We start from the raw sequence: 12,271 nt of genomic DNA on the forward strand, positions 1-12,271 counted from the left end.
ATTAGAGAGTTCAACTCTTCTCTCCCAACTTCAGGAGACATTCAGCATCTTGCTTCACCTCTGTGCTTCCACTTCTCTGTTCTAAAGCAGAGATTTTTTCCTTTTCTTTCGCTTACTTTGTGTTCATCTCCTCTGCGTATTTGTGCACGTACTAGATAAGCCAAGCTCCCCACCAGCCACCCAAGCGATCAGGGCAACTTGCCTGTTTGCTGTGCTCGAGTTGGAGATTCGGAAACGCACCTGCTCAATGGCACTTTTTACAAGGGGATCATTAGGACTCACCGAAGGATGAACCACAAACTCTACCTGTTCGGAGCAGCAGAAAACAAACAAAAAGTATTTATGGAGATATTGGCTCCTAACCACCTGCATAAATTACCAGATATTAACAGAGAGTTAATTAACAGCAGCCAAATTGGATAAATCCTATGAATCACGGAATGGTTTGTGTTGGAAGAGATCTTAAAGATCATCTAGTTCCAACCCCCCTGCCATGGGCAGGGACACCTTCCACTAGACCAGGTTGCTCAAAGCCACATCCAGCCTGGCCTTGAACACTTCCAGGGATGGGGCATCCACAGCTTCTCTGGGCAACCTGTCCCAGTGCCTCACCACCCTCTCCGGGAAGAATTTCTTCCTGATATCCAATCTAAATTTCCCTGCTTTCGATTTAAACCCGTTACCCCTTGTCCTGTCACTACATACCCTTGTAAAAAGTCCCCCCCCTTCAGGTCTGGGAAGCTGCAATAAGGTGTCCCCGGAGCCTCCTCTTCTCCAGGCTGAACAAGCCCAACTCTCTCAGCCTTTCATCATAGCAGAGGGGCTCCAGCCCTCTGAGCATCTTTGTGGCCTCCTCTGGACTCGCTCCAACCAGTCAATATCCTTATGTTGACGTTTAATAATTCACAGAAAATTAACACTTTGGGATCAAAACTCCCATTGCTAGTTTGTATTAAGCAGGAGCCCAGAAGGTACGGTCTCTGTACCAATAAACAGATAATGTCATTTCTATAAACCTCAGTTTTTTAGTTTAAAATCTGAAGTATTTGTGGAACAAATGCTTCAACTTGCAAATATTAGGCTGAAAGGGATAAATAAAAAGCCATAGCTCGTAAGACCAAACTAATATGTACTGTTGCTGATAGTACACACGCAGTTCAGATTAGGAAGATTTTTGCTACAGTGATTGTGCAGCAGGTGATTTTCAATAGATTCTCTCCCCGGTTATGAACATTTCATACTAGAGTAACAGTGACAAGTCTCAGCTTTACAAGTACAGACATTTTACTCCCATAAACCTCAATAACAGTGGATTTGTTACCAAAAAAAAAAAAATCACGTTCTATAAATTTCAGCTCAGAAGCTAACTTATGATTTCTCACATACTCTTGGCTTTCAAAAGGGGATTAAATAGAATTGTGTTGCAGCCTGATAGGGCAGGGAGAGAACCATGAATTGCGTAACAGATAAGGAGCAGAAACTCGGGACTTTGATCTCTGGACTATTCCTTGGTCTCACAATTCTCTGTGGCACAATAACTGAAAGCACTAAACTGGTTTTCACAGCAGCTTAGTTTGGGACATGCAGCTGCTGGGAGCTTGGCTGTGGGTTCTGCTACAAGAAGTGATGTCATCCATGTACTTCAATAAAAAGGCCCAAAATATTTTGGTAAATCAGAAGGTTGTGAGCAAAGCTGCTTCTGCTGCCAGGGTCTGTGCAGTCACCTTTTTACTAATGCCATCCTGAATGACTGTAGTACGATAGAGTCGGAGGAGTCCTTCTCGTGCAAGCTTCTGTACCAGTCGTACAATAGACTTTTTGCAGCATTTAGTGGAGACACCTTCTTGCTTCTCTTGATCCATGACCATTTTCTGAAGCCTAAAAGATGCAAAATATACCTTGCATTTTAAGCCCAGCAATGCTCCAAACTGCTTAGGCAGTTTGTCAGAGGATGTGGGGTGAATGGGTATTTCCCTACTTCTAGCAATTCTGTCTCACTTTTCCCTTTTGCTGTAGAACTGGTAACTCAGCTTTAAGTTTCAGCTGTATTTTCTTTGCAATCACGCTTCTCCTTTTGAGATGAGGACTGCTGTTCTGACGACAGCAAATTCTCAATGCCCGATTTCTCTGCGTATGGCTATAGTGCAATTATGAATCCAGCCTCCCTAAGGTCAGGAAATCCTACAGTTTTGTTAAATGGTGTCTAAACATACGCAGTTTATATTTCCACTTGTGAGCTCAGCTCAGCTTGGGGCAGAGTTTACTTAGCTGCGTTCAGAGCTCAGAAACTACACGTGCATTTATGATACAGACACACATATCCCATCACTTGAAGCCTGCTCACTTCTTCCCTTGCAGCAGTCTGCAGGAGCACGCTCACTCCCTCCTCTCCTCCTGCCTGTTTTCATGCATTTCTTCCCAAATTCCCCAGGCCCTACTTCTGACTCTCTAAATCCTAGAGTCAACCCTGAAAAAAGATACGGAAGGGAATGATATTCGAGGAATGAGGGAATGAAATTCCTCATTCAGGGAATGAGGAGTGAATGTACACATGGACTTCAACTTTTCCAAAAGACAACCACACCCTGGTAGCTAACACAACTGGAGTGACAACACCAGCAAATTTCCTTGGCAGAGACTGGGGAGGGGCAGAACTTTCACCAGTGTTGGGGGAACCTGTGAGCTACCTGCTGGCAGCACTGAAGGGGACAGCAGAGACCTGAAATATCTTCTAAGCCTGCACTTGGATGTGACTACATGAATCAGTGATGAGGCTGGTGCCAGGAGATGAGGCTCAAATTTTACAATATTGCAGCTGAAACAAGTAACAGAAGATTTCAAAATTCTCAAACCAGAATAAGGCTATGATTTCTTACTAAATTCCTACAGCAGGCACAAGGAGTACTTTTACTAGCACGACACACCAGGCCCCCCGCACGGTTTTCAGACACTCACGTGAACAAGCTTTCAATCAGCCGGAGGTTTCGCACAGCTTCCACAATGAGGTTTCGGCGCTTCAGCAGCCTGTACGTTTCATGGGATCTCTCCACTGCTGTAGCTTTGGAACGCTTTTCCTTCTTTTGGCCACACGTCTTCTAGTGCACAGTATGGACAAAATAAAAATTTTACATGAACTATTCAATGTCTTCAGCTTAATGTTGGTTCCTCACACAGTCCAAGGAATTCAGAGGTTTGATGCATTTAATTTTAACAAACAAGTCAGATGGGGATTATCTTTTATCAGCCCTTCACAGGCATGGAACCAAGGCAGAATCTAAGATTACCATGCAGTTAGATGCAGAGATTTATGCACTACACCAATCCCATATTCTGAGACATTTGGGTTTGAGTTTTGGCCTAGAAAGCTGGTAACTGCCTTAACACCGTGCCGAGTCCAAGCCAACACAGCCTGTCTCTCAGAAAGGCTTCTTGTCCCAGGCTCAGCCCTGCAGCAGTGAGGGTACACAACTTCCATGTCGGAACCCAGCTGTCCATCCTGGTTGAGAGCAGACAGACCACACGACAGGCTGCACTTATGTGCACAGACAGACATTAGGTAAACACAGGGAATTTGGAGAACACCAGGGAAGTAACCCAGAACTGTATTTTGGACTCTACCTTCCCACCTCCTGGAATAATTCTCACTTTGAACTACACATCGGGTTTGCGTGGCAAGGTGTTGGTAGCAGGGGGCTACAGGGGTGGCCTCTGTGAGAAGCTGTGGGAAGCCTCCCCCTTGTACGACAGAGCCAATGCCAGCTGGCTCCAAGAGGGACCTGCCGCTGGCCATGGCTGAGACCACCAGTGACAGCGGCAGCGCCTCTGGGAATAACATAGTTAGAAGGGGGGGAAAACTGCGCAACTGCAGCTGGAGAGGAGTGAGAATATGTGAGAGCAACAACTCCGCAGACCCTCAGGTCAGTGGGGAAGGAGGAGGAGGAGGTGTTCCAAGCACCGGAGCAGAGATTCTTCAGCAGCCCATGGTGCAGCCCATGGTGAGGAGGGCTGTGCCCTGCAGCCACAGAGGGTCACAGGGGAGCAGAGACCCCCCTGCAGCCTGGGGAGGAGTCCAAGGTCATGGACTACATGAACTCAATGGACATTTGTGAACATACATGGACATTTAAGAGACATTTTATAGGAGTGGTATACAGACTAAGTGAGTAACATCTGGGTATTATATGTAAGGATGGAAAGGCAGGGGCGGGGTAATGAGAATATATAGGATAGTGCCAGACCTGAGCATGAAGTAAACAGTATGAAATAAGGGGTGAAGACTGTGCTGGGTTTGGCTGAGATGGAGTTAATTTTCTCCACATTAGTCACTATGGGGCTGTGTTTTGGATGTGTGCTGAAAACAGCTTTGATAACACAGGGATGTTCTCGTCACTGCTGAGCAGTGCTTACACAGAGTCAAGGCCTTTGTTGTGTCTCACTCCCCTCCACCAGCGAGTGGGCTGGGGGTGCACAAGAAGCTGGGAGGCGACATAGGTAGGACAGCCGACCCCAACTGAGCCAAAGGATATCCCATCCCATATGGCATCATGCTCAGCATGTAAAGTTTGGGGAAGAAGGAGGAATGTGAGGGGACATTTAGAGTGATGGCATTTGTCTTCCCAAGTAACCGTGACATGTGATGGAACCCTGCTTTCCTGGGGATGGCTGAACACCTGTCTGCCCATGGGAGACTGAATTCCTTGGTTTGCTTCGTTCGCATGCACCACTTTTGCTTTACCTATTAAACTGTCTTTATCTCAATCCATGAGTTTTCTCACTTTTACTCTTCTGATTTGCTCACCCATCCCACCAGGGGGGGAATAAGCAAGCGGCTGGGGTTAAACCACAAAAAACTACAACACAGCCAAAATATGAATGTACTTCGAAATTAAATTTTAAAAACCAAAACAAACTCATAAATGAATACAAAAAATATAACTTAAAGTCTTGCTGTAAAAGTACGTAACTTCACTTAGACAGCTATACCAACAAGAAAATATTAAGACATGGGATGTTACCTTAGGGTCTTCAAGTCTGACCTCCTCCACCACAGCCACATCCCCATCTTCATCAGCTGAATGAGTACAGGTGGAAAGACTGGACTCCTGCTTTAGAGTTTCCAAAGTAGAACTGTCCCCTGAAACGCTGTCTGGGAGCTCATCGGGCTCTTCAAGAATTTGAGGGGAAGGCACCTTCTTCCCTGGAGACTTCGCAGCTGTTGGCTTCGAGCCTGGTTTAAGAGCAAACAGCCTTGTAATTGTTCTGCTCGCAGAGCTTCCTGTAAATGTTCAGATTCTCTCCTCACAAAAGGCCTTCCCCCATCCACCCAGGTAACTACTTAAAAGCATTCCGCTACATTTTTCACATATTCTTCTACCCTGCTGGAAGCAGTGGTTTGATCATGAATGACTGCATTCAGCCTCCAAAAGTAAAGTTTTAAAAAAAGTGAACTCCCCATCATCAAATAATTCTGTCCATGCAGAAACCTCTTCATAGGCAGACTTAGAAGATCAAGAAGGGCCAGATTAGCTTATCCAGAAACTGCGGTCTGAAGAAAGGAGAGTTTCTGTCACAAAGTTTCTTAACTTCTGCCAGAAATCTGACTTTTCTCAGTCAAAGGAGAATGAGAACAAGGATCTAGGATTACTCCAAAGATAATCAACATAAGAAATGGAGATCTGTCCTCTCTCTTCCCTTAGAGTTTATCAGAGAAGTTGTAGGAACATTCAAGTAGTGAAAATAAATAAAATTAGAATATAAGGCACCATATCCTCTTTAAAATATATCCCCCAAAGGCTGGTAGCTTTCACATTAAGATGTTCCAAATAACTAAAGAAAAGCAAATAGCTTCAGGAGATATTTTTGTTACAATATACTTAGGTAAGTAAGGCTGTGGGTCAAGTCATCCCAAGCCTATTGCTGCTTGACAGCAGCTCGTTAACACCTTACCCGGTCTTTGACAAATCAGCATTACTCTAAGTATACTCATCCCACTTGAAGGTTAGCATCAGTACATGAACAAAAACATTTTGCACAGACTCTAAGGCTCAGTACCAGACATTTCCAACTGAAAAACCCCACTGCTAAAAGGGGAAGAATTTTTATATGTTACAATTAAAAATTAAGTGAACTGGCCAGTCTGCCAGCTCCTGTGCTATGTGCCCCACCTAAGATGACATTTACACATCCAAAGGAATGAAATTATGCATTTTAATGAGGCACAGCCCACCTTTTTCCTCAGTGAGGAAGAAATAAAAGTATTTCAAGAAATACAAAGTGTGTTCAAATTCCTTCTGAAGTCTTCAAGGAGTTAAAAAAACTAAAGCTCTAGACCAAGATGGTGCTCTCTGATGGGCACAGCCTGAGCAGTAAGGTATTCTGAAAAACAGAGCCCATGACAGAGAAATGACACAGCGGTAAGGAGAAGCAGATTATCTTCTCAGTGATTTGTGGTAACCAGAAACACTATCTGGCACACAGGCATCAGAGCACACTTCCAGCCCTGAGAATCTCCAGAACATAACAATTTTGGGGGAAAGAGAACATCAAAAAAGCATGGAAATAATCAAGTAACTGAAAAAACAAATATATGACCAAAAACCTTAAAGGAAGCTAATAGTGTATTATTTTTTTCTTTAATAAAAGGATCCTTAAGAAAAATGCAGAGTTCTCTCCAAATTTCAGAATCATGATCTACCTTTAGCTGGCGTTGACTGGTGGGTATCATCTTGGAAACTTAATTTCAACAGAGAATCAGAGCTGGCCTTCTGACCTTTTGCTCTCTTCTTGACATCTTTCCCTTCTTCTTCATTGTCAGACTCTGAGACCAAAGCATCATCTTCTCCAGGAGACACAGATTCCGCAGGTGGGGAATCTTCTGGCACTAGAGCTAAAGTAACCGTAGCTAACTGCTCACTCCTCGCCTTTTCTCTCTCGAACTGACGGTTTAAATCACTCTCCTCTGCAAAAATGTATGAAATATACTTTGTCGTCCTTTGTCGACCTTCATCCTCCATGAAACCCTAAGGAAATAGTTGGAATGTTATTTTTCCACCTCCATTCTTGCAGTCTTCTCCAGCACCAACAGTGGGAAAATAGAACTGTTCTCCCCTCACATCAAAAATTACCATGTTATTCTCCTTCTTTTTTTTCCTAAATAACAAAAATGTTGACGAACCTTAACACACAGAAATCCAAAGAAATACCATGCCTAAAAAATAAATCAATCTGTATTACCCATATATGAAAATGAAACGCTACAGCATATGGGGTGTAGCAAACTCTAAGGAAGAACAAACTGTATGTGTTCAGACGGGAAATAATTTATTTTCAGGAAAAAAAAAACCCCAAACTGTCAAATAACTGCAATGCAAAGTTACCAGAATGAATGAGACTTAAAGTGGAACTGCTGCTGCCCTGTCCACTACAACAGATATTTTCAACTATGCAGAAACTCTAAGGCTTAGCGTATCAGTAAGGGAAGATTTTATCTTCACAGCTGAGTTAGGAACAAGCATGTTTAGACAATCCAATGGTTTATACAGTTTGTCTCTTTTTAATCCTACAGAAGTTTTTACCAAATGAAAAAGATCTTAGTAAAAAAAAAATTCTCCACTGGGGGAAGATGGCAATTATCCTGCCTTTGTTAAAAGGGGCAGGTGGGTGCATGGGAGAAATGACAGCTGAATTTCTTTGTCTTGTTGAAATGAAAAAAAAAAAACAACCCTGAAATGTCTGGAAATAAGGAGTTTAGTGATCATAACCTCTACAAAAGTTAACTGCTTTTTTTTCCAGAATTTATCGGTATTTTGAAAAGGCAAGTAGATTAATGATTTTAAATGTACAGAGAGTCCGCAACAAGATCCTTCAGCAGAGGATCTTGCAAAACAGAAGTGGTCTTATAGTGAAAAATTAAGCAAAGTTGCTCTCTTGACTTGAGAGACATTTATGTTCATCTCCATAAAGCGCCAGCCCCCAGGTCACCTGAGTTACCACTGATTTCAGTGAAGGACTTGGGTAAGTCGTTGAGGCCAGTTTCTCTGCCCCACCTCTTTTTGGAGGGCAGACCTGTGTCACAGTGCTGGGGAACAGTGTTTCTCTGGAACGCTGTGAAGCCGCGTCTGGCAGAATCCTGCCAGCTGGCATGGATCACCGGCACGCGTGCTCAACACACACAGAAAGTATGGGGCCATGTGCATTTTTCCCCATGACGTTTATTACTTAAGCACCCAGTCACAAACCAGTGTCAAATACTTAGACTTCTGGGTCAGCGAGCTAACCAGCTAAGTCAGAGAGTTAACGTGAAGGCAGTTAAGCAGGAAACAATAAAGAGGTATGCTAGCAGAGCAGATACGTTGCTTTCGAAGAACTAAGCCTCCTCCTCAGATTACAGTACATTAAAATCTTAATACTTTTTCAATATTTGTCTTGTCTACCTTTTCCTCAACTGAAGTCACACTCTTTTCAATCTTACCAGGACGCTCTCACTGTCAATTCTCGAATCACTGCTGTTCCTACTGTTTGAGGTTAACAACGTTATAACATTATCACAGTAACCACAACAGTATCTCCAGTTTCAGTCAGTGTCTACATTATTTTAACCTTACCTTGACAACTTTGTACCTCTCCAGAAGGCGACAGAGCATCCTTGCTTCTAGCTTCCCCACATTCATAGCCAAGCGAATTTCTGCCTGAGAAATACCTTTGGTTCCCCTACTTTCAACTGTTTCAGAAAGGAAAACCAGAAAATGTCTCAGGGAAATAATCTGACCAAATTATACGTACACATATTTGTACATACATTCATACTTTCTCTGAAGGACGCTACATGCCAGAATACAAAATTTAACATTCCCCACTAATGACTAAAGGCATTTTCACACAGACATATACAATATACAGTCAAACGCTGTTATAAACCACAATTTTACGTGAAGCAGTGCCCCAGCAGAATGAGCTTTGAAGGAGACTGCTTCAGACAAAAAGCAAGGGTGAATTTTCCCCTGACAGCTTTCTGCAGTTAGATATTAATTTCTTCATCATAAAAGAAATAGAAAAGGAACTGTTTTCTTCATCACCTTTTCTCATCCCATCACAACATCCTGTTTCTACAGTGCTGGTTTATTCGGGTGGTATTGAACAGTTGATAAGCTTCCAGGGAGGGTTAACAGGTGGCAGCACCTATAGCTCCAGTCTAATCTGAACATAAAGATTTTCATCTTTTCCATGAAAAATTGACATTTTCTCATACATAAAAAGCAAGAACTTAACCCCCATATATAGCTTGCTTTTACACACAGAAGGAGTAAGAAGGCAATGGGAAAAGTCTTGAGCATGTCTTAATACATCACCTACTTAGCTCATAAGCCTGGGTGAGCATATCCTTTTCACAAACAATATTCACAGGCTGAACAGCTTTTGTGATGATTTCTTCTTCGTCATCATCATGATAATCTTCCATTTTCTTCCGGAATTCCTTTAGTAATTTAAGGCAACGGACCATTACATCAGTGCCTGTGAACATGAATGTCAGTAACGACTCTTAACAAAATGCAGGGGTGTGTGCACGTTTCAACGATTTTATTTCTTTCAGCAGCACAAAGAAGTAGAAGTCAAATGGGGAACAAAGGACCCAAGACAGATGCCTGTTTCCAGGCAAGGTCTGCAACAGCTTTTCCCTGTATACGAATCTGTCAAAATACTGACTAGCTGCATTTTTGAGGCGACGGCCTTCCCGTCTGTGTCGACACTAGGACTGCATGATACAATGATTTCTAAGCAGAACAGAAAACACTGTAATAACAGGAGAAATTTCAAAAGCACAAATAAATCAATGAAAGGATTAAGTGCTGATCTACTGCATTACATCTTCAGAACAAACATCTGACTGTGAGATTACTCACTTATTTTCTACAGACTCAACGCATTTTTCGCTTTCTATAAATGCAAGTCACATAATGAAAGAAAACCATACATTAGGAGATACAGAACTCATCCAATAAGCTACCTGGCTGCAAAACTGTTCCTTTAACACAGGATTGCCTCTCCTCAGCAAGCGATCAAAGTGGATACCAGTTAGTGGGCCCTATCCAGTGCTGCTGCCTGTTTCCAATATTTAAAAATCCCAGGACCTAAAACAACTGTCAGCTTATCATCTGTCCTAGCGCCTTTGTCTGTATTTGTATGCATGCATGTTGGAGGAAGCACACACCAAGCAACTAACCATCCTGAAGAAAAGGATCGAATAGAAGAGTCCTCCGCTACCCAGTAAGCTCTTACTGCATAACTAAAATGTATAGTTATGCTGCACAGGTCCAAGGTCACTTTGAAAAGATGTTCTTCTCAGCCTTTGTCTGCTGATCCCACAACACATGGCATCAGTTATATTAGAGAAGCTTTATGAGCAGCTATGTATGAGTAGCTGAGCTGCCAGGCTTCTTGGCCAAGGTCCTCACCTATTCTCTGCACCCAGGGAGTGGCTAGGTTTGTTAACACCATAGTGTACTATAATTACATGCAATGAGAACGGAGACACAAAAATCTAAGGTGGTTGTATCCACCAACAGGACACACTGCTGCCCACCAGCCACAAGAATCTCATACGCGATTGAATTCCACACCCTAACATGTTCCTGTGCCCTGGCTGTGCTGTAGTAACTCTCCACCCACTTTACTCTTCTGGGGTCTCATAACAGAGTGGGAACAGATGACTTCAGGAGGGCTGTAGCCATCCTGCCCTCTGACAGAAGGATGACCCATCATCAGTGTCACCCAGCTCCTGTGGAACAATTTAAGAAGCCAGTGGTAAGCTAGACCTAGGTTACCGTACACTGCCAGCTTATTGAGTTGCAGTGATTCAGCATCGCTGCGCAGGCAGACAATTCACCCTGCAGCAGTGGGTGGGAACATGTACAGCCATCTCTACTCCTGGTACAGCCCCGCGGTAAAAAACGCCAGGTTAAAGCTTTAGCTGAAATCATTAAGGTTTCAGCTGATGAGTTTTATCTAATGTATATCCATGACCAGGCCTAGCTGACATGAAGTTAATCCATAGTAACTGAATCATGTGACTGAGCTCCAGGTCAGATGATTTTGTGATTTTTCCTCAATCTGAATCCTAACCAGTATCCTAAGATATTGCTCAGGATAGTAATTAAGCACTGACATTTTGGTAGGGCTAGAGGTACTGTTATCACACCCTCGGTATTTCTACTGCCTATGAATTTTCACTTGAAGCAGTTATTTAGGAAAAAAAATCCCCAAGCCAGCCAAAAAAAGCCCAAGAACACAATTCCTTTTACTTTAGCTCCTCCTGCCCAATAATGAGCTTCCCACAGCAGATGCTCTGGCTTCATCCTCAGCGTGTCCCACATATTTCTATATGCTTTCCTGTATAACTCCAGAGATTAAACTAACTTGATCTGTGATAAAAATCAGGTATTATTAATGCATCCTAGTTTAATACCTACTGTTTTTAAGGCATTTTTGTGGATTTTCAGCATTTACGTCTGTAAGATGGAATTATCGTTCAAATGAAAGATTCACCCGGTGACATTTTTCATGACAAACTTAAGTAGAAAATGCAGCTGCCATTGTGCCAAACTACGACAAAATATGGAAACCCTACTGCCTTGTGGGTGGCCACTAAATTTATAAATGGACTTGTATTTTCTTGTCTTTAACACTTTAATTGGAAGTTAGATGTGTTTGCTACTGATTATAAACTCTATCTTTTAGGAATACTAGCTAGTGTTTTGGGGTTTATTTGCAAATATCTTCAGATCATTATAAGCTCTCTGAACCTGAAGTGAGTATGAGGAAGTATAAACAAATATAACCTGCTGCAATACTACTGAAAGAGGGAATCTAGGTGTTTGTCAATGTCAGTGCTAAACGGTGTGACTAAAGGTGTCCCTGTCGTACAGGCCACTGTATGTTGAGACACTTGCTTAAACCAGAAATGTATCAACTATGTACACTACATATTTTGTAAGAATTTGATGGTAATTTTTCCTACATATATGTTATTTTCTACTGATCTATTCTAGAATATTTTTGAGGATCCCCATGGCCTGCATGAAACTGTGAACTTAAATAAATTCTCCCGTGTCAAACTCCCTCTGATATTCTCAGGGGAAGGAAATGGACCTCTATGACAAATGAAGTCATTCAATCGCTCTCTTATTTATTCAGCATCATGTGGAAGAATCCTCTCTGAACCGTACTAGATGCTGTACCTACTTCTGGCCGTTGCTTCTCTTCGTTCACAATACAA

At 42.6% G+C, this 12,271-nt stretch overlaps 1 protein-coding gene across 1 annotated transcript in view; it reads right to left on the reverse strand.

Annotated features, from left to right (window-relative positions):
- GTF3C1 (general transcription factor IIIC, polypeptide 1, alpha 220kDa) overlaps positions 1 to 12,271 on the reverse strand; it is a gene marked incomplete at its 5' end in the record, with an annotated part of 41,920 nt that overhangs the window by 25,456 nt on the left and 4,193 nt on the right. Inside the window, 7 exons of the mRNA XM_010153511.1 lie at positions 203 to 306; positions 1,725 to 1,878; positions 2,956 to 3,092; positions 5,016 to 5,227; positions 6,695 to 7,019; positions 8,604 to 8,719; positions 9,352 to 9,510. Of these exons, the coding sequence (XP_010151813.1) occupies positions 203 to 306; positions 1,725 to 1,878; positions 2,956 to 3,092; positions 5,016 to 5,227; positions 6,695 to 7,019; positions 8,604 to 8,719; positions 9,352 to 9,510 (1,207 nt within the window). The remainder of the gene's footprint in view (positions 1 to 202; positions 307 to 1,724; positions 1,879 to 2,955; positions 3,093 to 5,015; positions 5,228 to 6,694; positions 7,020 to 8,603; positions 8,720 to 9,351; positions 9,511 to 12,271) is intronic.

The sequence above is a fragment of the Eurypyga helias genome, unplaced genomic scaffold, assembly GCF_000690775.1.
Source record: "Eurypyga helias isolate BGI_N326 unplaced genomic scaffold, ASM69077v1 scaffold9246, whole genome shotgun sequence".
Classification (NCBI taxonomy): Eukaryota; Metazoa; Chordata; class Aves; order Eurypygiformes; family Eurypygidae; genus Eurypyga; species Eurypyga helias.